At 38.6% G+C, this 27,914-nt stretch overlaps 1 protein-coding gene across 1 annotated transcript; it reads left to right on the forward strand.

The window, feature by feature from the left end:
* Positions 1 to 52: 52 nt before the first annotated feature.
* Positions 53 to 27,570, forward strand: mrrf (mitochondrial ribosome recycling factor). Its single transcript, XM_037692464.1, has 7 exons — positions 53 to 111; positions 4,543 to 4,728; positions 4,832 to 4,984; positions 14,044 to 14,162; positions 19,866 to 19,957; positions 26,548 to 26,707; positions 26,782 to 27,570. Exons 2-7 carry the CDS (start codon positions 4,545 to 4,547, stop codon positions 26,857 to 26,859), a joined length of 786 nt encoding a protein of 261 aa, XP_037548392.1. The 5' UTR covers positions 53 to 111; positions 4,543 to 4,544; the 3' UTR covers positions 26,860 to 27,570.
* The last annotated feature ends 344 nt before the right edge of the window (positions 27,571 to 27,914 follow it).

A 27,914-nucleotide genomic window follows, 5' to 3' on the forward strand; every position in this document is an offset into this window, starting at 1 on the left:
TGAAATTTGAAGCAAACTTCTTTGTAACTACCGCGCTTGTTGATGACGACTTGTTTCCCTTCAGCCAGCGCTAGCTTACCATGCTTCTAATGTGAAGTCTCTTCACTTTAAGTAAGTATGAGTTTTGGGGGGATAATTTAGAGTTATGTGATGCTTTTTGGTGAGCGTGTACCCGTAAAAGACAGAAGTCTGTTAAATAGCAATGAGGCTGTCGTTTATTTTATCCATTGTCGAATTCACAACTTAAAAAAACGACCTTGTTAAAAAAAAAAGACCTCGTTTGCACGGAATTACCAAGTAATTAGCCTAACAATCATTAGCAAAACAACAAATGTCTCGACATTTACCCCCATTTTATTCAGGTACTAAATTAAAAAAGCTGTTGTTGAAGTTCTGTGTCAAAGATGTATCTAAAAGCCTTAATAATAAAGGCATTAACTGTTTAGCAGCGCTAATAGTTTCAACTAACTCTGTTTGCCTTATACTGTACTTTGCAACTAAGTAGCCAGACTTTTTTTGTTGCCAGTATTTTTAAACTAACCATGATCAATATAGCTTTTGGATTTTGATAACCTTTCAAAGTTATTCTTTAGACCTGCTGCTTTTTAACTTATGGCTAACCATGACAGCTTATTATGCAGTGTGTGCATCAAAAATAAGGAAAGTGGACAAAATACTGTTAGGCTTGAAAAACAAATAAAAATAGTCTCTAAAAATCAATGCTTTAAAAATAAAAAAGATAGAATAATCCAACAAACACGCAGCTTTTGTGGGATGTTTCATCAATTTTCTTCATGTCAAATTTTCAGCTCATAACATTTTGGGAGTCACCTTATTGGTATTAAAATACTATCTTTATGTGTGTCAAGCTCTGTTATCTTTCATATTTTTCATAAAGTCAGCTACAACAGGGAACAAATGGGGTATTTTTTAATCACGCTGCTGGTTACAATTTACACATTTTTTTTGCTCAGCTCGGATAAAAAAATGCACAAGGTCCAGTGAGTGTGTTTATAATGATCTAAATTAGCTTGCAGAAAAAATTTAATAATTAGCTCACTCAATCAATCAGTTTTTTTAACTGAGGTTTTTTATTTTGTTGTTTTTGCTTTGTTGTCCAAAGATAATACTGTATTTTTTGGCCTATATGTCGCGGGTGTTTTTTTGTTTTTCATCATTTGCATGCCCTGTTGCTTATAGGCCCAAGTGATGTATTTATGGATTTTTCTCCATATTTATTAACCAAATTTTGGCTGGGATATGACTGTTTTCATTCATTCTGACTGGAAAAAAAAAAAAGAACAGTACCATTTTCAGCCACTAGATGGCAGCATAGTAGTACTGGTAGTATTAAGGTATGCCATTGTATCATGTAATAGGTAAACGTAGCTATAATTACAAATTCAAAAAAGTTCAAGACAAAAACAACTGGACTTTATATACTTTATTGTTTTTGTCTTAAACTTTTTTGAATTTACCATGTCTTGGATGACTGAGAATCTTCACCAGCTATTAATGACACAACCGACTTGCCATAGTACCCCCACCTTTGTTCTGCTCACTGCTTGGAGCAAGTCAAACCAGCTGCCCTGCCCCGGAGAAATGTAGCTAATTTGACCATTAAAGTGCATTTATTAATTAAATGTTCAACTGAGACACACCTTTGCTATAATTTCAAGCAAACAAATAAATGTTTTATGTGCTTTTCTTGTTAAATTTTGAAGAAACGAGCAGCGTTCCTCCTTCTTTTTTTTACTTCCTCTGTGCGCTCCCGGAGCACTGAGGCAGCAAATACATTTGATTTGACCATTAAAGTCCTTTTATTAAGCAAACATTCGACTGAGACACACCTTTACTATAATTTTGAGCAAACAAATATTTGTTTTTAAGTGTTAATCTTATTAAAATCTTGTTAAAGTCCTCCTGTGCATGCTCCCGCGGCCGCCATTTGGCAGCCAATCGATTTTTGGCACAACACCGGCCCACGTTTCCGGGTTGTCAGCGGTGATGCGTAATAAATGCGACGTATATGGCGAAGCGACATAGTTAGAGATTTTTCCACTTTTTTAGACATGTTTGGACTGATGCGACTTATAGGGCGGTGCGACGAGTATGGCAGAAAATACAGTAACTATAATCATGTCTTTGTTTTGAATTGGACAAAAAAAAACAGAAAAAAGCATATGATGTCACTTTAAAGAAGCAAAATCGTCAGTTTTTCCCTTTTCCTCTGGAATTGTATTAGCTTGTAAATTTCACCCTCCCTGCGATGAGTTTGTTTGAGGAGGCAGAGCATCATCAGATACTCTTCAGTGTTCTTTTCTAAAGCAAACAGAGGGAGCATGCGGGCCGAGCAGCTGGCTCCCGCTGCTGGAAGAAGCAGAGGTGTGTCTGCAGCTGTTTGTGAAAAGTCTACAGGATATGAGAATACAGTATCCCACTGAACACCTGTGCTTCACTTTGTCTGCTCGATTTCCTCTCTAAAGAGATCTGTCACCTTCCCACATCTCTGCCCGTCAACTCCGCCACAGTGTGGCGAATCGTATCAGCTCGGCAGGAAACCTCCCAGCCGTGGCTGCCTGTTATGAGTTTTTATTGGAGGCGGTGTCCAAACTGTAGCCTAAATATTGCCAATGTAATCCTGTAAGATTTTGGCCAATTAACAGAAAGAATCTTGATTTGGTAAACAAAGATTTTAAATTGTTACTTTAGCTATATTTTATCTGAGGTTAGTGGGTTATATTGGTGGTTGGATAAAAAATAAAACAGCAGATGTTTAAAAATCAGTTTTTAAACCATATTTATATTTAAATTTCAATTAAACCTTTTGTTTTTTTGAGTAGTCTTGATGACGCATCGTGCATTTTTTTATGGAGAGTCTGGACTCATGATTGTTTACTGTGAACAAAGCTGCACCACCTGGACAACTTTCTGAAATATACCAATATTTGATTTCTATAAATTGCGTGCAGTGTCATTTTTATTAGCCTTGATGTCTCAAAAGTATGTTCGAACTTTTTTCTTCAGAAAAAGAAAACGCCATTAGATGACTATGAATCGTATTGGATCCTTCAGGTTTAAGAGCTTTTAGTCACTTAGTGACCAAATTGTGTTTTCCTTAGTTAAATAATAACTTCTAGGGAAAAATCCCCAAACTTTAAATACATGGCTAAACATTTTTTGTAATCTGAATTATTTCAACACAACAGGATGATATTTTTATCTTCATATATACAAATCTTAACTCCTCCTCAAACGGTAAGTGATGGCAGTGAGGGAACCGCTCACCAGAATCTGTTCACAGCCACTAACTGTGACAGACAGACTTCAGTGGGTAAATATTAAATCCTGCAAAGATGATTTTGTTTGTGTACACCTGAAGGTCGGCTGCACGGTTCACCGTCAGGAGAGAAAAAAATTACAAGCAGGGGTTTGTTTCTTCTCCAGAGAAGCAAGGCATGGAGTGATATTGTTGTATTTTTTTATGGGAGGTACCCACTCAGGAATGCCCGAACAACCGTGCGTGGGCCGAAAGCAGCGAGTGTCACAGCCGCTGTTTGCACAAAGCTTTACAGCACCACTCATGTGTGACACACTTGTTTTTGACAGACTATCACAGAAAACAGAACTAACCACGTTTCAGATTTATCATTTGTTCGTTTAGTGGGGGGAAAATGTCAAACATTATCTAGTTTAGAAATTGTGTGTTTTTTCTAATCGTCTTTGCCTCGTGGAATTTTAAAATAATTGACTTGTTGGCCTTTTTAGCAGAAAAAACAGCCTTTCAGTTAATTTAGGAAATATAAAGCTTATTAAATGGTGACAAATTGTTAATTGGGCTTTTTGTTTTAAAATGTTTCACCAAAACTTTTATTATTCAGCATCTTTATACATACATAGATATAGATATAGATATAGAAACGCTTAGATTTGGATGGCCCTGTGATGGACTTGCGACCTGTCCAGGGTGTACCCCGCCCCTCGCACAGTGATTGCCGGACCTGGGCACGGGCGACCCCCGTGACCCAAAATGGAAGAAGCGGGTAAACGATAATGGATGGACTTTGATTTGGAGCTGTTTGACTTTGTTTTTTTTGTCTTAATGTGGACAATATTGTTACACAATACAAATGCTGCAAACCTTTTAGAGAAAATGATCAGATGTTTTGAATTTGTCAGCACTTTATTTTATAAAACCGTTTTTTAAATTAATAAATAATTACATGACGATGGAGCTATGTAATGAAATTGTTGTGGACGAAGGGCTTAATTTTCAGCACCTGTCTGTAGGATATTATGACTTTCCTGTATGAGCTGAATTAGATAATAATACCTTTTGTGAATGTAGTTTATTTGGTCTAAAATAACATTCTATGTCTGATACTGCAAAAAGATGAGCTAATGATATTGTACCTCCTACTGGCAGAGCTGAGCTATTACCTCATTTTAATAAGGTGGCAGCTGATTTCTGGATGACTCTTGTGCGTTTGTGTTCTTTTAACAGCATCCTTCATATAAACTCACTCACCGTCTTGTTAGCAGATATGGCGCTGAATCATTTAAGCGTGGTGCGACCTCTGCTGTGTCAGTCCCTGGTGCGACATGCCAGGTGCCCCCTCACAGTCGCCTCGAGGGTCCGAGGTAGACCGTCTCTTTGTCCTGGCAGCTCCCAGCACCCCTCTGCTGCTGCTGCATGCATCAGGCTCTACGCCACCAAGAAAGCAAAAGGTCAGTGAAGGCAGCACTGGAACTGAATCTTCTGCACTGGCGCAAATGTGTTTGCTGATTGACTTATACAGGTCTCATTTTCTCCTCTTTTTTTTCATCCAAGTAAAGGCAAAGGGCCAGTCAGTGAAGTTGAACATTAATTCAACTGCGGTGGAAGACATCATCAGTCTGGATGCAGTGAAGGAGGACATGAACGCTGTTCTTACTGCGCTCAAAAATGAGTTCACACGTAGCCTCAGCATCCGAACCTCACTAGGTAGTGACCATCTTTAACACTTTATTTTTTTCTTTTTAGTGCTAAACACTGCATTTATTGATGAGGTAAAGCATACATGGCATTGACCTTTAATCTGGAATTTAAAATAACGTTTCTACATTGAAAATTAGCTGTACACAAAGCTGGTAGATGTGTACAGACTGTTCTGTTTAAATGTGTTGAGCTTTACCTCAGTATTTTGTATAAAGGAAGAGCACAACATTATTCTAATTTTGCAAAAGTTTTCTTTTTGTTGTTAGACGTTGGCTTCGTTATCATTCATTTTCAGTCCCGTGAAAACTAATTTCAGTTTTGTTTTTCATCCCGGTAATTCAGTTAACCCAACCTAAGAACTAAAAACAAGCTTTAAAAAGACTCAATTCAAGACATAAAACAAAAGTCGTCTCTACAGAAAATGTATACTTTCTTAAGTCTTTTTGTTACCGACTGCCTCATTCGAAAAAATCAAACAACTTGTTCACATTTCTGTTGTTGAAATGATTAAAAAATGCCAATAATAACAATTTTATGGACATAAATTGTATTTTTGGAGTCAAATGGGTTATTTCTAAAGCGCTACTAGCTAGAAAAATAATTAACAAGTTGCAACTTGGAAAGGAAGAAGCGATTAAAAATAATAAAAGGATGGATATATGTAATGTTCCTTTAAAAACTAAATATTTGATTACAGAGAAGCTGCATGAGTGAAGGAGTATTTGGAGGGTCGGAGTGACAGGGAATGGGGATGAAATGAAATGGAGGCAGAAGATTTGACCCTTAAAGAAAGCCGCTCAAGGAAGTTCTTTAAGAGAAACCAGGACAAATTGAAAGAAGTATTGACAAGCCTAAAACAACACCGACAGCTGATGAACTTTATTTGAAAGTCATGACCTTGAAAAGTAGAGAAAATGGGGACATGTGTGACTTTGTGCAGTCAGGAAGTCATTCTCAGTGGAGAAACAAACTGTAAATCAGACTCGCAGCAACAAGGACTAAAGGAGATCCTTAGTAAGAATCACCCAAAAGAGTTCCAAATAATTAAAGTTTTATCTTTAGATAATAAGCCGCCTTTGTCTTATTAGGATTCAAATAATTCACGAGTAGCTTATTTTGTTTTCATTTATGTGTTAATCTGTCCCGTTTAAATTGATTCATGAGACTTTTTTTACTTTATGGAAGTCTCTGTCTTTGAGTTTTGAACTTCCTCTCAAAGCACTTGAGGACTTAATGTGAGGGGATCCATGTGTGGTGTTCCATTGACCCCACCCTGGCCTTTGTTTCTCCAACTACATCCAGGCCGTGACCTTTAGTTTCTGGGTTCTAAAGCATCGGAGCAGAGCTCTGAGAGTCAGAGGTGGACTGTTTAATGGAAGCTCCCAAAGGACGAGGCTGCGGCCAGAATCGCACATCAAACTGGAGTTGGTTTCACTCTGTTCTACGTTTTCTTTACAAAAAAAAAAAAAAAAAAAGCAGTCAACAGCAGCTGAAGCTCAAATTTAACCAACACTTACGAAGCATTCACACTATTGCGATCCACTTTTCTTCCGTACATTTTTCAGCGTCTTTCTCATTCCACAACGTTTGTGCTATTTCAACAAATCATAAATCAAAACGTTCAGCTGATTCTGGAGAAGGATGCAAACTTTTAGCTGTTTTTTCAGCTGTTTTGTGCTCCTTTCAGATTCTTTCTGCTAACTACAACATTTTTGTGCTTCTTCTAACTTCTTTCTGCTAAGTTCAGCTTGTTATTCTCCTTTCAGCTTATTTATGCAAATTTGGACTTTTTCCTGCTATTTCAGCTACTATTTAACTGTTTATGCTAATCTTATCTTTTTCAGATAATTCTACATTTTTTGCACTCATTCAAAAAAATTTCAGCCTTATTCAGCAAAATTGTGCTTTCTCGACTTCTTTCTTGTAATTTAAGCTTCTTTGTGCTGTTTTAGCTACCTTTCAACTGTGTTTTTGCTCATTTCAGCTGTTTTCAGATAATTTCCATTTTTCGTGCTCATTTCTGCTTTTCTCAGCCTAACTGGGCAAACGTGCTCTTTCTGCTTTCTTCTGCTAATTTTAGCTTGTTCTACCTTTTCAGCTTCCTTTTTATTAGCATTTTTAGTTAATTTAAGCTGTTTTCAAATATATATATATATATTTTTGTGGTAATTTCTGCTACTTTCAGCCTAATTAACTTTTCTTCTAGTTTCAGCTTATGCTCCTTTCAGCTTTTTTCTGTTAGTTTCATTTTTTTTTCTGCGATTTCAGCTACTATTTAGCTGTTTTTTTAATGCATTTTATAAGCTTTTTCAGCTAATTGCATATTTTGTAGCTCATTTCAGCTCTTTCCACGTCCTTCTGATAGGTTAAGCTTCTTTCTGCCTTTTCGGCTATTTTTCAGCTATTCTTGTGTGCCAATTTCAGCTTTTTTCAGCTGATTTCCTAATGTTTGTGCTCATTTCGACTTGTTTAAACGTAATTCAACAAATATTTGTTCTTTATAGTTTCTTCTACTTTAGGCTTGTTCTTCCAGATCAGCTTTTCAGCAAGTTTATTGCTAATTTCAGCTGTTTTCAGCAATAAGCATTCACACTGCATTTTTGCAGGAAATGCAATTTCTCTAGCTGTAATAATTTTGTCTCCATTTATCAGTCAGCTTGAATCAAACTTTTCTATTAAACACAATTAAAGGCTTTTTTTTTCTCGTTTTGAATAGCGTTGTTCATATTATTTAAATAATCAGCCGTACACAGAAGTCAGCATATTTTTATTTGAAATATATATAGCAACCTAACCCTAACAAATATCCATGTGAACATCTTATTGTGCGTCTTCTACACAACGATAAGTCCTTGTGATGCATTAGGTGTTATATGAGTTCAGGTTAAATACCATCTGATGTTAAGTGGTACGTTGTAAAAATCCATTGTGTTGCTGATTTGCTTTGAACCTCGCTGACATGTTGGGTTAGTTTTGGCATCTTTGTTTTGATTGTATCAACTTGGCTTGTCCTAAATTCTCCATGCTTCAAACTGTCTCCTGCAAACAAACCGCTCATAAGTACTTCACACAGTGCCACTTACAACAAACAAACGGTTCCTTTAACCTGTAAAGGTTCCTGCTTCACTGCCTCTGTCTTAGTCATCCATTGTAGCTCCATCCCTCCGTTCTGTCATCCTTCCTGCCTCTCTGCTCACTGCTCTCCTCCGTCCAGCTGCGCGCTGATCCGAGGAGGCAGCCGGACTTGGAGCTGACAGCAGAGATGAGATGGAGGAATGGGATGACGTCAGAATGAGTGTCTCTCATACAACTGAACGTTTGTTTCATAAGCCTCTCATCTGGCTCTCATTAAACCTATGAGCGTGCGTGTGTGCTGTGTGTTGCCATGAATCCAAACTTGTTTGTGTGCGTCAAACATACAGCAGGAAGTCACATGGATACAGCGAGGGGTGTGTCCGGGGGGATCAGTGACATTTCTCCCATACTGTGCTCATCAAATAAAAGCAATACGGTTCTGTTTCTATGTAAACAAAGAACATGGAGGCCATTTTTTAAATCTTAAATCCAGTTTGTGTAGCTGGAGATGTTGGCTCAACTTAAAGAGTGCATCTCTTCACAGATTAAAATGAGGCCACCTCTTCATCAATAGTTAACATTCTCCTTTTATTGTGTTTGTTATAATGTGGCTCATGTAGACCGGCGGGGGACTTTGTTGTTTGAAATCTGGTGCAGCTTCACAGAAATCCCTCAGAGCTGAGAAAACTTAATTTTTGTCTCAAATGACTGAGCTCATCTGAAGGGCAGCAGATGTCACAGAAGAAGTTCTCTGATATATTTGTTTTTTTGTCTACATATGAGCTACATATGAGCTAAAAAGTAGCAATTGGCACGATCAGTATATTAGCAGCTAAATAAAATAATGATGGAATCCAGTTTTCTGGCATAAAACTGCTGCCATCACCTCCATCATCAAGAAACCAGGTCTTGACTCTACCAACTTCAGTAATCTTTGTCCGATCTCTAATCGGCCCTTCATTTCCAAAGTTCTTGAAAAAGTTGTTGCTTGTCAACTTCACTCTCACCTGTCCAACAATGTTTATGAAGAGTTTCAATCTGGTTTTTGCCCCAACATAGTACTGAAACAGCTCTAATAAAAATTAATAATGACCTTCTTCTTGTTGCTGATTCTGGTCTTCTGTCCATCCTCATTCTATTTGTCCTAAGTTCTGCCTTCGACACGATCTGTCATTCTATCCTCCTCAACAGACTAACCTCCATTGGCATCTCAGGTACTCCGTTAGACTGGTTCAAATCTTCTCTCTCTGACCGCACTCAAGTCATTCAGCTTAAATCCTTCCATTCTCAGTATTCCACGGGTGTGCCCCAAGGCTTTGTCCTCGGACCCCTCCTCTTCTTCATTTACCTCCTTCCTCTAAGTCACATCTTCTGCAAATATGGTGTCCATTTTCCACTGTTATGCTGATGACACACAGCTCTACTTGTCAACCAAACCAAACTCCACTCATCCATCCTCCATCCTCACCGACTGTCTCAGTGAGCTCAATCACTGGTTGTCTAACAATTTCCTTCAACTAAACAGTAACAAAACAGAAATCATCCTTGTCGGTACCACAAACTCTATTTCAAAATCAGAACATCTTCTCATCCCCATTAATAACGCTCTGTTATCCTCCTCGCCTCAGGTCAAGCGTCTCGGTGTCATCCTCGACACCACTTTCTCCTTCACTTCACACATCAACAGTGTAACTTGGTGTGCCTCCATCTCCGAAATATTAACCGTCCCCATCCTTCTCTCACACCCCACTCCACTGCCATCCTTGTTCACAGTCTTGTGACTTCCCGGATTGACTACTGCAACTCCCTTCTTTATGGCCTCCCCAACAAATCTCATCAGAAGCTACAGATGGTCCAGAACTCAGCTGCCCGTGTCATCACTCAAACCTCCTCCTATAACCACATCACTCCTGTCCTGCAGCAGCTCCACTGGCTCCCGGTTAAATCACGCATCGTCTTCAAAATTCTTCTCACTTTCAAAGCTATCCACAACCTTGCCCCTCCGTACCTATCTGACCTCCTACACATCTCCATCCCCTCTTGGTCTGTCAGATCCTCCTCTTCGCTACACCTCCATGTACCCTGTGCCCGCCTCTCCACCATGGGGAGCAGGGCCTTCACCTGCTCTGTCCCTCACTTCTGGAACTCCCTACCCCCAGACCTACGAAACACCACCTCTCTTTCTTTGTTCAAGACTACTCTGAAAACACATCTCTTTAGACTCGCTTATCCTTCACTTTGTTTTATGTATTTACTTTATGTATTTTATGTTTCAATTTATTGCTGTTGGTCTTTGCACTTTGTTTTTACACAATCTTATCTGATATGTTACTTGCTGTAAAGTGTCCTGAAAGGTGCTTTTTAAATAAAATTATTATTATTATTATAAAACAATTTGCGAGGTGCTGAATTTTTCCTGTGTAATAATGAGAATATGTAGAGAGTCAAATGTTCTGTATGAGCGGTGTTTATCTTGCATTTTACAGACCTTTTAGGCAAATCTAAAGATTATTATAAGCCCCTATCAAACAAACGTTTTTCCATCTGCAGGAGCTTAAAGGAATGTCAGAATTTTGAAGAATTTATTTGATTAAAAAGAAACAAAATGTTTTATGCAGTCTGAGTAGAAATGATCCATCCTAAAATATGAACAGGTTTTGATGTGCATTTCTTTAAAGCGTTTTGTTGTTATTCCAAATCAAGCCTTTTATATTTAATGGAAAACATGAGATTTGATTAAAGGAACCCGCTTTGATCAAAGATTTCCTGCAGTAAATCTAACACAGGACTTTCAACTCGTAATGTCTTAAATAACACAAGATGAAGTCAAAATGAGAATAAAATTTAAGCAGATTAATGATGTAAGCAAATGTTTCCTCACTTATATTCGTCTTGATCTGCTCTCCTGAAGCAGATCTGTGTGCTTGTTGTTTCGACACAAGTAACACAGACAGACATGTCAGGGGTCGCAAATAAGGGCTTAACCTTTGACCTCTGACAATCGGACAAACGGATGTCTGAAGTTAAAGGTAAAGTCCGTGTAATCGTGCGATTCAACTCTTCATCCGTTCATTTCAAACGCTTTACATCTGCGTTGAATCTCTGATTGTTACGTCTTGATATTACGCCTTTGAAATCAGATGATAAATTGATCTTTTTGAGAAAATTACACCCCTGGCTCACCTCCCCATCACCTCACTTTTCCACACACAGCACCATGGCAGCCCCCCCAAGGGGTAAAAGCAGGGAGGGGATGATGTAAGGCAGAGGTGGAGAAGAAGGAAACAACTGCGTCTGAGGTTAGCCAGATGGAGGAGAGGGATGGAGACGGATGGAGCAACAGAAGGAGAGGAGAGGGTGGGACAGAAGTCGGCTCGAGTCGACATTGAGGAGAGACAAAAGATCAGAAAAACTTTTGTCTTATTTATCTCTCTGTCTATCTATCCATCCATCTACTCTATTTACTGTATTTTTCGGCCTATAGGTCACTTTTTTGTTGTTGTTGCATAATTTGCATATGGTTATACACCAAAGAGACTTATTTATGTTTTTTTTTTCCCATATATATAAACCAATTTTTGGCCAAGATATTATTGTTTTCATTCATTCTGACATTGAAAATATTGAACACTACCATTTTCAGCCACTAGATGGCAGTCAAGTAGTATGGCATGCTGTTGTGTCATGTAATAGGTAAAAGTGGCTATTAATGACACAACTGGCTTGCCATAGCCTGCCACCTTCGTCCAGCTCGCCTGGAGGAGCCATCAAATCAGCTTCGGTTTACTGTGCCGCCCTGGCAAAATGCAGCTAATTTGACCATTGAAGTGCATTTATTAAATAAAAGTTCAACTGAAACACAACTTTGCTATAATGTCGAGCAAACAAAGAATTGTTTTTAAGTGTTAATCTTGTTAAATTTCAAAGAAATGCACAGCGAATCGCCCTCTGCGCCCTCCCGCTTCCACGTATCGGCTTTTGAAATGCAGCTGATTTGACCATCAAAGTGCGTTTATTAAGGAAAAGTTGAACTGAGACACACCTTTGATATAATTTCGAGCAAACAAATAATTGTTTTCAAGCGTTAATCTTTTTAAATTCTTGTTAAAGTCCTCTCGTTCGTGCTCCCGCAGCCGCTATTTGGCAGCCAATCAGTTTTTGGCACAACACCGGCCCACGTTTCCAGGTGGTCAGCGGTGATGCATACTAGATGTGACGTATAAAGCAAAGCAACGTATTTATGTATTTTCCACTTTATTAGACATATTTGGACAGATGTGACATGTACGGCGAAAAATATGTTAATCTATCTAGCAATTTAATTTCTGCTAAGAAACCAAATGGATGGACCAATATTGGATTTGGGAATTTGAAACATGAATATTTTCATTTCTGAGCATGCAGTTCTGTGCAAATGTCAATGTCACTTGTGTTTTTATAGCACATAAAAATACATACCGTGTTTTTCGGACTATAAGGCGCACCTGATTATAAGGCATATTAAGTGAAACTAAACAGTCAGATAAGTCAAACTTTATTCAACTCATTCACAATAACTCTCAACATTGTTCAGTTGTACCACATAAAATCGGTTCGAGGTCAGTCAGTACAACCAGGATTAATACATGAGGTGCACCGGATTATAAGGGTCACTGTCAATTTTTGAGAAAATTAAAGGATTTTAAGCCTTATAGTCCAAAGAATACGATATTTAGCCTATCAAAAAAAAAACAAAGTGCTTTACATTTCAGTCAAACACAAGTTAAGAAGTATAAAATCCATCCATCCATCCATTATCTTTACCCGCTTATTCCATTTTGGGTCACGGGGGTCGCTGGTGCCCATGTCCAGAAATCACTGTGCGAGGGGCGGGGTACACCCTGGACGGGTCGCAAGTCCATCACAGAAGTATAAAATCAATCAATTATAAAAAACAATAAAAGAACAATATAAAGCTTCTCTAAAATACAGAAACAACAGAAAACCATCAGCTCTGTGGGATCTCATCTTCTGCTTTTTGCTCCAGTGAGTCAGACTTTCTTGTAATTTATTAAAAATGATCCTAATCAAAATTTCTCCAGACTTTCAGATGGTTCATCAAAGCATTTTTCAGCCTCTTATGGCTTGGGCTGTTTTTCCGTTCATTTTCTGTCCAGTGCGTAAATCTTTTCAGAGGACTGTTATTTTAGTCTTTTTGTTAAGTGGTTTAAGTTTCACCTTTAAATCATTCAGGCATAAAAGAGCTTCTGCACTCAACGGATGAACCCGAGTTGTACGACACAAAACACACACTTTAGCAAATAACTTATTTCTAAATGGCTCTTTAGACTTTTTATTACATGCCTTCTGCCACAAAGATACAATTTATTACCATATTTTTAAATAAATCTATGAAAACCACTAAAAATATGACAGTATGACAAACAAAAACAAGTAAAAGAATTTAACCAATTTGTGGCATTATTAGCTGAAAACTTGACAAACTAAAGATCTCTCAGGTTCTGTCAGGTCTTTGCTGGATTGTTTGCTTTTTCTGAAAGACAGCTACTCGTTATCTGCTCTAAATGTTTGTCCTCCACTTGTTTTATTTTTTAACTACATAATAAGCTGTACTGGTACATGAACCGAAACGAAAATGAGTGAAAAAGCAGCCAAAGTCCAAAAAACTTTAAAATACCTTCAGAAAGCCTGAAAACTACTGATCAAGACCTCCATTAAAGGAGTACCAAAATGGAAATAAATGATAAATGAATTAGGGCTGCTAATTTATCCTCACTATTGTAGATTAATATAAGCAAAAAACGAATATTTCCCAGTTTGACATTGATTTAAACAGACAAAAAAAACAAGTGAAACTAAATAATTTTGTCACAGTTTAATCCCTCTAACGGACATAATTTTCTGTAAATCATAACAATAATGATTTTTTATTTTTTTTTGGTGGTGGTTAATAAATAAATAAACACCTCTCCTGATCTGTGTTCGTTTAGGGGCTTTTGATCACATTGTGGTGACGACTCCAGATGGGAAGTACCCCCTTAACCATCTGGGTCAGATCTCTATGAAGTCACCTCAACTCATTATGATCAACATGGGCAGCTTCCCTGAAGTAAGACGATCTCTCACACACACACACACACGCCAGCGCAGCTCCTTCCTACCTGTATCTGTTTGCCTCATAGGGACATGCACTGGATAAATAAGCTTTGTAAAAATAAGCCAAAGCACAGACAGATAGATGGTTCTCGCAGAAGGAAAAGTTGAGCCAGAGCAGAACTGGAACCCCACATCAGTCTGAGTAAATGAAACCTGACCTGCGCCTCTGATGCTAATTGATTGATCACTCATGGAGGCCTTTGTTCTGGGGTGAAAGATAGCAACGAAGTGTGTGTATGAGCCGCGGTGTGGTGGTGTCTCCGTGTGAGTTGTCACAGATAGGAAATGACCTCATCTTACCCCGAGGCCAGGACGAAATGGATTATTTTTCATTTTATTTCTCCTTTTTTTTTTTTTGCTTAGCAGATTTTGAGTCTTTGATGTCCGTGTTTACATTTAACACAACTTAACTTCATCAAATATCCAGAGATTATCTCTGTTTTCTGTCTGGAGCTGGTTGCAAAGTTCAAATCCAAATGGTTTGTTTTGATTGCTGTGCCACTGTGAAACAATAAAACGGATAAAATGATTCTATGACAGTGTGCGTTATTAATGTTAGAAATCCTTGAGGTCAGTGGTAGTGCACATATTAATATCCAAACAACATTTAGAGGTTGTGTGTTGCGGTACAAAACCTTAATGTCTTTTCATTTCTGCAAATTTTAGCTGGAACTTTGAAGAAAATAACGCAGAAAGTTCAAACTTGTAGGAGCTGAACTTCTGAGAAAAAGCAGTAATGAATGATGCCAGCTGCCCTCTTCTTTCATCAGCGTGCAGCATGTTTTCCAAAGTTCTGCTTCTTCTGTGGAGGTCCAGAGGAGCAAAACACCATCAGGATGAAGAAATGCAACAGGAGACACGACACGTCCAAAATAAACTAAAATAAAAGTCTGATACAAAACAGATATAAAGAAAACTCAAAGAGAAATCGTGTCAAGATAACTCCTTTTATTTCTTTTTACATTTATGCACCACACACATTAGTACCGTGTTGATTTAGAATTTTAAAAAAGTAGTTTTAAGTGCAAAAATAAGATTACAGAAAAACTGAAACTTCATTAAGGACAAAAAAAATAAAAATCAAATGTTTATTCATTATACATTTTATGATTAAAATAATAAACTCAAAAATAAATGGAAAAAGGCATTAAAGACTGAAAATTTGTCAAGTCTTTACAATTTAACTGTTTTACACTGAAGATTTAAGGAAGCCTGTTGTCATGCACAATCATTGTGACTGCTTTAAGGCTTTGAAATAGGGATGCACAATATTGGAGTTTTGACTGATATGCCGATATGTTAAAAATTATTTGGCCGATAACTGATATTTTTCCCCTAGACCTACTTACAGAGACTACACAGCTTTCTCTGCTGTGGAATTAAAATGCTACATTATTCTGCATGGTCTTTGTCCATTTTGCCTGCTACCAAATGCAGATGGCAAAAGGGGGGCTGAAAATGATATAACACTTCGACTTGGATTATGTTTAACGTCAAATTTATTCATGACATTTACTCTCTTAACACAATAACATCACTTGAACAGTGCAAATTATTAAATTTTCACAAATCTAAACCCAACAGCGCGCGTAACGTCATAACTTACAGGTGCTGCAGACATCCTTGTCACTGGGTTGTCATACAAAAACAGCGCCTTTATATGTATTTATATATATATATATATATATATATATATATATAAACAGCGCCTTTTATATCGGAGAGTTATTTTGATGGAATGGTCAATGTCCGATATTTAAATTTATCGCTAATATCGGTCGATACCGATACCATGCTGATAATATCGTGTATCCCTACTTTGTAACATGTTTTTTTTTCATCCATTTATTTCTTATATTTTGAAAACATTATAATTTGTCTCCATGTCCTAGAGAGATGTCAAAAAAAGGGCTCAGACACAGGAGATAATGGGTTATCTCTACAACAGAACAAACTAGATTAAACATAGTGAGATGAAAACATCTGGGCATCAGTAAAAGTCCTGATTCATGAATCGTGTCACTTATTCTGGTGTTTACCATCATGTCTGCACAGATGGGAGTTTCTGTAAGGAATTTTTTTGTGCGGGAATAACCAGATCTGATGAGATGTCAAAACAAAAACAGGTTTCTTAAATATCTTCCACACTTTCCGTTTTCTTTTCCATTCACCTGAAGGCGGTGGTTTCATGCTTTTATTTTTTTTGTCCTCCAGGTGAAACCATGTCACGAAACAAGAAACAAATCTAAGTACTTATCGAAAAATTTAATCTTTTTATTTTTATTTTTTTACCAGAATGTGGCCAAACGTTTCTTCGTTGAGGTTTTTTTTTTTTTTTTTGGTCTTTGCCATCAGCTAGAGACCACACATGCACTGACAGGCACACTCTGGCTTTCACACGCCACCCTGTCAGAACCCGTGTTACCCAACCAGAGGTGAGTCGGCAGCACCAGAGCTAATCGGCTTCTAATGACACCTATCCATTACCGGGCCCTACCGTTGTTTTCTGCTCATTCATTAAGAGCAGCCTGGGAAGACACAGTGAGGCTGAAATCATGTCCCACCCTGAGCGCATGTGTGTGGTATCGAAACACTGTTCAACAGACGCTTACACACATTCCTCTCCTTTTGCTTGTTCAAAGAAAAGCCGTGAGCGTTTGATGTGAAACTTCGGCACAATTAGCCAGAAACCTGCCAGATCTTTTTTTTTTTATTCTGAGATTCCACTCGGGGTTTAGTAATTGTTCCAGTGGTCATCGAAGACAGAGAGCGAGGGAGAGAAAGAGGGGAAACGGTGATGAATTTGATGCTGAGAACAATCAAACATAGGCATGGGATGAATCTATCACCCCACACTCAAAAGAGAGCAACCGGACGCCCGCTTTCCGGATGGTTTTAACAAAAGAAATGGAAACCTCATGAATTTATTTAATGCGCACCAATATATTCCTTTAATCTCGCTGCCATAACTTTTCCCTCGGTGCAAACGTCGAGAAGGAGCTGTCAAAATGGAGAGTAGCACGGAGAGGGGTGAAAAAAGGAGGAAATTGTGAGGCTTGGGTTTCTTTGCTTTACACTTTCAAAAGGTCAGCTGAGGGAATTATCATGCAGCTGAAAAATTACCTTTCTTATTGTGCACATCTTAACTGGAGCGTTTTGGTTTTAACGCGGCGTGTGTTGAAAGTTGTGGATAATGTCTTCCAGCTGTGCAGCTTTGTTTTAATATTCAACTTGTATATTTTTTTTTAAATTTAAACGCTTGTAATTTTGCATGAATTAAAACAACTGCACTGAAATAGTTTGTAAGTTCTGTCTGAGTATAGACTAGGCCTGTCGCGGTAAACAGTAAATCAATTAATCGCTTGATAACTGACAATTATCGACTTCATTTTCCTTTATTGGATTTATCGTTTCTTTGTGTCTCTCTCTTTCTACTGAAGACACTGGAGGACAAAAGGCTCAACTCCGGTGCTCTTCACTGACTCCTCCCTTCTGTTTTCTCTTTAAAATCTGTTTTAACTGTTCAAAATCACGTTTTTGGGTCATTAAAAGCAGCTAAGCTGAGAAGCTAAGCTACGAGTTAAGCTAACAGGCTAACCTCGGGGAAAAAATCCTCCGTCTTGTCAAAGCTCCAAAAATTCACAGTTGAAACCCGTGCCTTCGTCTTAAAAGTAGTTTTTCTCTGCAAAAAGAAGCTGAGAACTTGTTTACTGATTTTTTAATTAAAAGGTTTGTGTGACAAATGCTAAAGAGCTCAAACCGCACCGAGCGTCTGCCATTCTGAGAACCAAAAGACAGGAACTAGAAGACCGCCCATGTCATGTCAAAGGGCCTCCCTCCCATTTTTCTTAAAGAGACACGCTGCTCACCCCCTCACTATCCATCCTACAGTTCAGTCTTATACTGCCATCCAGTGGTCAAGAAATGTACTACACACAAAAAATAACCAACATTTCTTCTTAAATTTGACAATAATTACTAATTAATGTCAAATTTCAAACAATATTATCGTTTATCGCAATAATTTCTGAGACAATTAATCGCCCAGCAAAATTTGTTATCATGACAGGCCTAGTGTAGAGCACAAATAAGTTACTTCTCTGATATTTGATCTAGTGTAGTTTTATTTGACAGATAATGTGAAGATATTTTTTTTTTCTTGTAGACGTTATTGGAAAAAACTTTTATTTTTACGTTTAAAGTCCAAGAGATTAAACTAAACTTCAATTTTCACCAAAGTTGACATATATCACTTAAAACTTTTATTTTAAGTTGTAGTATAGAAGTTGCATTTTTTTTAAAGCATACTGATTATTAAATTAAACCAAGACAACAAATAATTTCCAAAGGTCCATGTAAGGTGTTTTGTTTTTAAACCTACGGTGGCTCAGAAGAATCACCTGAGCCTTTCTGTGAGTGTTTAAATGCAGCTAAAAATCTGTAGCCAGACAGACTAAACATGTCATCTATAAATGTATCTGCATCGATTTCCTGTTAATAAAAGATGCATCGGAGACGAGCAGAAGAAACGGACAGCTACTTGCACTTGTAAGACTTCAGGGAAAGGTTACAGATGTAATTTGATTACAAGCATGAGAGGCTTTAGTACAACAGATCCAAGGTGTAGTACAAATATACCACCTTGTATATTTGCAGAGGAACAACATGATTGGATTTTCTGACAGATGCTTTATTACCTAACACGTTCAACTCAGATTGAGTTTTTTTTTAATATTTAAAGCTCAGTCTTAATTTGTGGATGGATGGATGGATGGATGGATGGATGGAAAAATACAAATTTAAAACATCAAATAAAATTTAACTAAATTATTCAAACCCTCTTACGTATATATACCCACATTAAAGCCAACCTGTGATAAATTTATTAAAGTCCTGTACATCTAAAACTTTGTCAAATAAAATACTACAGTACATAACAGAAAATATCCATTAAAAAGTACATTTATAAGAACCAGGTCTATAAATGCTAATAAAATACAGGACTAATGCAGTGAGTACTGTGCAAAAAAATCCAAACAATTAATCAACAATTGCTTTAACCTTATGTTAATCTTCTTTTTTTTTTATATTTGTTATAAGCCTTATAAATATGTATATCTATATTCTGTTACATAGTAGTAACATTTAAATCTGTAACATGAAGCCAAGAAACAACTGAATGGGTTGACGACCGTTTTGAGATCTTGCGCAAAATCTGACCTCAGTGCGTGAAGTGTTTCTATTAATTCTCTGTGAAATTAAAAGAAAAAACACTTTTCACATTTTCCACCTCTCTGGAAATTAATAACCGAGTATAAACAAAGTGAAACACATGTTTGTGTGTTCACGTATCAAACACAAGCACAAGAAGACTCTCCTTTGGGGCTGTCAGGGGTCAACTTTCTGCCCTGCAACCTCTCAGTCGTGTCCCACGAGGCCGAGCGCTGACAGTGGCCCAAGGCTCTTCCACGCTGCATGGGATTCTCCTCACACACGCACACACCCAAGCACACAAACACACACACACATGTACAGACCACTTTAATGGTTGCCAGCTGGAGCTAAGTCACTACCTGCAGTTGCAGCTCTACTTTTCCATTCACACCATCGCTCTAATCGTATTTTTCTCTGTGTTTGTGTTCACTCCTGCCCCCAGGCCACAGCGGCGGCCGCCCATGCCCTGAGAGAGACCAGCATGGACCTAAACCCAGAGGTGGACGGGACCATCATCAAGGTGCCTGTTCCCAAGTGAGTTCTCTCTCTGGCGCGCAAATACGCCCGAGGCCAGTAAAAAAAAATCTTTCCTCCATTTAGCACTTTCTCTCATTTCCATCATACTCTGTTTTTTTTTCTTCCTCAATTTTTTCTCACTTCTTATATTTAGCTTTAGCTTCTGCTAGTTGAGGGACAATTTGATGTTCTGATTACTCAAATACTAAAATAGGCAAGCCATTTTAAGGTGTCCTAACTCTAAAAAGTCTATAAATAAAAGGCTTATTAGCATTCCTGGAAGGATTGCATATCTACGGTGGCCCTAAGGTGTAAATTAACAACATTTGGAAAAAACGGAATTGCATTTGAAAAAACACAACAAAAACTAAAAAAATCACAACAACATTTGATAAACAAATGTAGTTCCGTTTTTTTCAAATGTTGTTCATTTACACCTTAGGGCCACCGTACATATCACCTGCCGCCTTGATGTCAGCGTTTTAAACTAAAATAGTTATACTTAGAAGAAATTATGTTATAGCCATTTTGGTCAAACCTTAAAATTAAACATTGTGTTTACACAGTATTGCAGATACTATGGTTAAAGTATATGTTGTAACTGACTACTACCAAATAAAATTTTAGCATCATATCTGCAAAATTGACAGATTTATAGCTATGCTTGTGTTTTCTAAAATGTGTTGTCTGTGGTGCGCATCTTTTGGTTGGCTCCAAAAGTTAATCTATTGTGAATGTGCATCCAGAGACTATTTCCTGCAAGTTTCAATAAAATCTATCCAGTGGTTCAGGAGGTAATTGGCGTACTTTCTGCCGTACACGTCGCACCATCGTATAAGTCGCATCAGTCCAAACATGTCTAATAAAGTGGGGGGAAAAACATAAATAAGTCGCTTCTTTTATGCATCGCCTCTGACGTGTTGCGTTTGTTATGCGTCACCGCTGAACACCCAGAAACATAGGCCGGTGTTGTGCCAAAAATTGATTGGCTGCCAAATGGCGCGAGCGTGCACGGGAGGACTTTAACAAGAATTTAACAAGATTAACACTTAAAAACAATTATTTGTTTGCTCGAAATTATAGCAAAGGTGTGTCTCAGTTCAACTTTTCTTTAATAAATGCACTTTGTGAGTCAAATCAGCTGTATTTCAAAAATCAATTCGAGGTAGCACGCAGAGGAAGGACTCGTTCATTTTGTTGACATTTAACAAGATTAACACTTAAAAACAATTACTTGTTTGCTCGAATTATAGTAAAGGTGTTTCTCAGTTGAAATTTTACTTAATAAATGCACTTTAATGGTCACGTCCGAATCAGCTGCATTTCATCTGGGCGGTGGTGAAATGCAGCTGATTTGACGTTTGCTCCAGGAGTTCCTGAGCGAGATGAAGGTGGCTTGTTATGGCAAGCCAAGTGTCTCATTAATAGCCACTTTTACCTATTAATGAGACACTTGGCTTGCCGTATTACTCAAACGCTCTCTAGTGGCTGAAAATGGTAGTGTTCAATATTTTCCATGTCAGAATGAATTAAATTGTCAGATCTCAGCCAAAAATTGGGTTATAATTAGGGGGGGGGGGGATGAATAAATAAGTCACTTCATTGTATAAGTTGCAAGGCATGCTAATTTATGCAAAAAGATGCAACTTGTACAGCAACAAGTACGGTACCTAATGGACAGAGTTGACTCCAAATACTTAAAGGTAAAAAAATTTTTTTTTTTTTTTTTTTTCACCCATAGTTCTTATTTGAGTATTTTAATCTGCATTTTGTGCATTTTCAGTTTTTGATGTGATCATTCTGAGGTGTTATCCTCCTGGTTGTTCCTTCTCTCGGTTGCTTTTATGGTTGCTTTTATGGTTGATTTTATGGTTGATTTTATCCTGATGTTATCTGATGTTCACTCATTGTAGCACTTTGAGATTCATTGTGAATGTAAAGTGCATTATAAATAAAAGTTATTATTTATATATATATATATATATATATATATATATAAAAAGATATTTTGGTAACAGACAGACTCACACTGATATGCGTAAAAACATTATCACCCTCTTTTGGCTGCAAGCAATAATTATTCAGCCCATTACATAAATTACCATAGCAAAGAGTCACAGTAAATCTCACTCATAGTTTTAGGTTTGTGTGATTTGAGTTTTACTGTAACTGACAAGTTTATTGACTTTTCTCATAAAGTTATAGAGACCCTCACAGTGTTGATGTGTGTCGGGTCAGTCTCTTTTTCCTCATTCTGAGTAAATCTGTCTCACCCGTTCTCTTTGTCTTTCGTCCAAATCAAACAACCTCACACAAAACAATCCGTCACTCACTCAACAAGCCACTCTCTGTGTATAAAGAGTGTTTTTTTTTCTTCTTTTTACATATACACAACGTGAGTCTACGTGCATTTCTGCCACTCTCTGTTTATGCGCATGTGTGATTTTGTGTGTGCGGAGCAGCAGGTGTTAGTCTGGCAGAGGAGGGACACAAGAGTCAGACTGCTTTCCCCCTGCAATCAGTCTCGGCACGCTCCGAGCCTCCATTTGCATTTGCAAAGAGAGGGCGCTCCTTGATTGGCCCTGGAATCGGTAATTAGGCCGTATTGTTTGCAGTAAATAGACGCAGCACTTGGATTGTTTGCAAATTGTTCCCGCAGTAAAAACAAAGCGAAAAAGCCAATTAAGAGCAAAAAAAGGGGGGTGGGGGGGTTGAAATGAGAAGTGGGACTTGTTTGCTGAAAAACAAATGAAAAGTGGATGCAAACTTGTTGGGATGACAACATTTTTCTACTCTGGGCGATAAGAGTGTTGTTGGATTCTGTGCATCCGAACCAGTTTCACGTTGACAAAGAATAACTTTTTGCACGTTCGGACGTCATTTTGTTCATCTCTTGTTTTAGGTTCACTCTGGATTTTCCTTATCATACAAAAATCTAATAAAGCTGTGCTTACTTTAGAGGCACCTTCCTGAAATAGAATCAGTTTTGCAGTTAAATACTTACTTTGTACTTACCTGTACATGCTTAATTTAATATAGATGGCTGTGACCGCACCAGCCTAGAATACAGTTTCCCAAACTGGGATTTAAGAAAAAAACACTGGTTTAGTCAGAGACAATCAGAATTCTGAGACTGAAATGGAATTTGTTTTTCTCATTTTTTTGCAATTTTTAGTTCCCAGCTAGTCTTTATCAGTAATCTACTACCTTTAATCAAGCTAAGCTATTGTTTTCACTCTTCTTGTCTAAAAAATTACAAGCGGGGTTCTATGGAATGCAGCAATTGTTATTCAAGGATTCAAGGTTCTTTATTATCATTCGCATCGCATGTGGTACATGTAGTGGAACAAAATTGTGTACACAGCGTCCCAGTTACATCAAACAATAGCAAAAATATAAAGTGCAAAATTGTAAATAAGGATCTGAGATATAAACTGAGATATACTCTAAACGGTAGGCTAAAAGATCTAAGATATAGGCCAGTCACTAATAATGCAAAACAATACAACGAACAACAGCAGCACGATTCTCATAGGTTCTGTTCAGCTATAATTTACACGTTTAATGCGAGCACTAACATAAACTAAACTAACATAAACTAGGATTTATTCAAAGCATGCAACAAAAATACAGAAACAAGGCGCCAAATGTGAAAAATAAATAAATCTACAGCAGCATGGTCCTATTGACAAAGTGGTTCTGATGACAGTGAGGTTATCTTAGCAACATGGTCCAGTTAGCAGCATGATACCGTTAGCAGTGAGGGTCAGTTAGCAATGAGGTTTCTCTTAGCAACATGGTCCCATTGGCACCATGGTACTGTTAGCGGCCTGGTGTTGTTAGCAGCGTTAGCAGGTCTTGTTAGCAGATCCCTTCAGCAGCATGATGATAATAAGGACTGCATCAGCTGCCTCCCAGACTGCCCTCCAGAACCGTGCAGACGGAGAACATCCAGGTTTCCCCGCGGAACCTAACAGGTCCGTAGAGTTTGGTCCGTGCAGGCAGATGGAGGATCATGAAGACAGCCGCCATGACAGGCCTGAGCCTGAGGCTGGAAGAACCGAACCACGATGGCACGACGGCAAGGTAGAGACACAGAAAACTCCACAAGTGTGTCACGGTCATACCTGTATTGTGGATGTGCAATGTAGGCACAAAAAAAGGTTAAAACAGAAACAACAGGAACAAAAACAAACTGAGATCACTGGGAGCCTGTGAAGCTGCGGCTTGGCTGAGCGCGGCCATCTTGGATCTGCTTATCTCATCTGTTCTAGATAGTTCTTTACATTATTTGAAAAAAATAGTAAAATTTGAACTGGGTTAACGGTTAACAGCAAGTCAGAGCGCAGCCAAGGCCAGAGTGAGTATGGTAGTTGTCATCTTAACACAAGTACAGTCTCAAGAATGTATTATAGATTTGTGCAAATAATTCTTTATAAACCTCAAATAATTTGTCATTACGTAGTTAATTCAGCGGAAAAACTTTGGTATTCCTGACATATCCCTGGCTGCACTGGACATGCTACAGCTAGCTTGAGCGCATATTGCAAACAGCAGTGAATAAAAATTCTGTGTAAAACTAACTGCTAAATTGGCAGCCATGTTTATAAAATAGAGTTTGAATAAAATACTTGAAATGTTCAAGATTGCAAATATTTTAGGATGGCAGCAGACCACTTTGTTTGAACTAGCCCTTATCTCATTATTCAAAACTGAACTCTGTTCCTCGAAACTGAGGCTGCTCAGTGCTATCTCCACCAGGTAAGACATAAATTGTTTCTGTTGCTGTTAAAAAAAGCAGCAAGTCAAAAGTAAGATGTGCCATTTTGACAGATTTTAGGAAGTCAACATTGAACAGTGATTTACTTCACAGGAAAAAGATGTCCTTTTCTCAGCTAGTTTCTCGGTGTGAAGCCTGATGTTCTTCCTGAGCTTTAGCGAGTTTGCTCTGTATTCCTCCCACAGTCCAGACACTTGCATGTTAAGTTCCTGAAATGCTCGTAGGTCTGACTGTGACTGTGTCACTTTAAAAGAATAAAGCATGGATAAATAAGTGATATTCAAAAATAAAAAGCTACAGACATTTCAATTTCTCCGGTTTGTTTTAATTTAGCTTTGAATGCTGAACTAGATTTTTAATTTAAACTTTTTCAAAAGTAAAAGCGTGGATCCTAAGACACAGTGAAAACAAAATAGAGTAGTCCTTCAATGCTTCGCGGTTTGATTTTTGCAGACCAAATCTTTTGTGAGTTTTTGAAGTAAGCTTGTACACGGCACACAATTGTCAATGGGGAAAGACAGACCACACCCCCGCCCCATCCTTTCTCTTTCTGAGGCTGTCACATCAGAGGCGATGGGGAAAGACAGACCCCATCTCCGCCCCCTCCTTTCTCTTACTCTGCTGTGACACACAGCCTGAGAAAGGGGTCTGTCTTTTCCCATCGCTTCTGCTCAGGGAGCAGGGAAGAACAGATCAGATTAACAAATTTAGAATATTGGAGAAAATGCTTAGATGGAAAAATAGGAGTGAATCAGTTTAAGAGAGAGAGAGAGAGAGAGTGGCTGAGTACGGCTGAGTGCAGCTCACTCAGGTATATTACAGACCCCGCCCCCTCCTTTCTCTTTCCGAGGCTGTCACAGCAGAGCCAGAGAGAGGAGAGGGCATGGTGGGGTCTGTCTTTCCCCATTGTGTCCCAGAGACACAACAGATAAGACAGCCTTGGAAAAAGAAAGGGTGTGTGTGTGTCTGTCTTATGCCTGAGTGAGCCGCACGAGTGGCATGGATTATTTATTTAAAATAATTAAACGCAACCCGAACCAAGCCTTTAGTTCCCCTTTGGCGATCACTGAGTGGGCCAGGCCAGCGGGAAATGTCCCGGTGCTCCCGATGGCCAGCCCGCCCCTATCTCAGTAACCGTAGCATCAGTCTGTTTGCTCTCTTTCTCTGTGATCTTATAGAGCGTTTAGAAAGTTTAGAACATTGTTAAGAACATGCAATAATGTGAGAAGGGTTTATAAAGCCTTAAATATATATGTATATTTATATATATAATACTAAAATAAATATGGGCAGCACAGTGGCGCAACTGGTAGAGCTGCTGCCTCTCAGCGGGCAGGTTCCTGGTTCAAATCCTGGTCCGGGGGCCTTTCTGGGTGGAGTTTGCATGTTCTCTCCGTGCATGCGTGGGTTTTCTCCGGGTACTCCGGTTTCCTCCCACAGACCAAAAACATGCATGTTTGACTGATTGGTAACACTAAATTGTCCCTAGGTGTGAGTGAGAGAGTGAATGGTTGTTTGTCTCATTTGTCTCTGTGTCCCTGTGATGGACTTGCTGCGACCTGTCCTTTTCCCCTGATTGCTGGACATGGGCACCGGCAACCCCCGTGACCCAAAATGGAAGAAGCGGGTAAAATATAATGGATGGATGGATGGATACATAAAAATAACACCCCTGCTTCACAGATTTTCACCTATCGCGGGGGTGTTTGGAATGTAACCCTCGCGATAAGTGAGGGACTACTGTAGTCTGAATGACGTAACTAAGATGGGTTCCACCAATTCTTCCTGCAAATACACAGATGTCTTTTTGTGTCACCTTTTTGTGCAGAGTGACACGAGAACACAGAGAGAACCTCGCCAAGCTAGCCAAACAGTTCGGCAACAAGGCTAAAGACTCCCTGAGGAAAGTGCGCTCGAATGCTGTCAACCAGGTGAAAAAGGCTAAAGAGGGGCACTCAGAAGACACTCTTCGGCTCATAGAAAAACAGGTATGAATCCTGTTCTAAGTTTGACAAACAGGTTTTTCTTATCAAATAATTTATTTTTTTTTCCCCCTTCTTAGATTCAACAGATGACAGACAACGTAACAGCGGACATCGACAAACAGCTTGCAGCCAAGACCAAGGAGTTGTTAGGCTGACACAACAGATTTGCAGGTCTTCGCTTTGATATTTCATTATTAAATCGAAGATATACCCAACAAACAGCATCATGCTGTTTCACAATAACAGGCAGTGAGTGGATCTTGTCAGTAATAAACTTTCTGACTCGCACGCAGAAACACTGTTTGGTCTTCTTACCCATTTTTGCCCCCCCCCCCCCATCAAATCTAAACCTTTTGTTTCCAGACCACATTGTTGGTACTCATCGCTGCAGTGAGATATTTGTGTCCGGCTGCGTTTAGTGCACAACTAAAAACAACAAAGACAACACTCCCTGTCACCTCCTTCCTCCCTTGTTACTCTTCCCGTTTTCAAACAAACAGTGGAAAAAAAGGGACGGATGGACTTTTAATGGGATTTGTGGGCCTCCTCCTAATCAAACCCCTCGCCACAGGGTTTGTCTGTTTATACAAAGCGAGCGCACCCGTCCGAATGTAAACTGGCTGCGGGTTTTTTTTGGTGGCAAAACAGAGACTTCCAAGTCATCTGAACAGACACCATTAGCGTGTTGCCAAACATTTGTTTCGCATTGATTCCAAAGTCTATTAAAAAATGCACTTGAGGCGGAAAAGGGGGCTTTAATTTCAGTCCATGTCTAGGATTGATAACACAGCTACTCTATTTTAAACACAGTAAAGTCAGGAAAGTAACATTATTGATGGACTCCATTAAAGAAACACTGCTTTGAAGCTTGTGCGTCATCTTGTTCTCTCTTGTTTTCTTTTCTCTTTTCTTCACGTTTGGTTTTGAAGTTGCCCCCTTTGCTCCATTAGTTGGAGTGATAATGGACTTTTCCTGTGCAGAGACCTGTAGGCTCTGGCTGCTGGCACCACAATCATCCATTAGGAAACAAGACTTTTAATGCTGGCCTCCTTTGTCTTTAAATAGCTTCATTTTTAAACAAAGTCTTTCAACGTAAGTAGTTGTTGAAACCAAGTCACCAACAAGAAATGTCGGCCAGAGAAACGTACTCCGCTCTGCTTTCATCTGTCTGCTGTTTACACCAGCCTGAGGCCTTCCGTGCCATTATGTG

Source organism: Nematolebias whitei, chromosome 18 (assembly GCF_014905685.2).
Source record: "Nematolebias whitei isolate Nwh7 chromosome 18, NemWhi1, whole genome shotgun sequence".
Taxonomy (NCBI): Eukaryota; Metazoa; Chordata; class Actinopteri; order Cyprinodontiformes; family Rivulidae; genus Nematolebias; species Nematolebias whitei.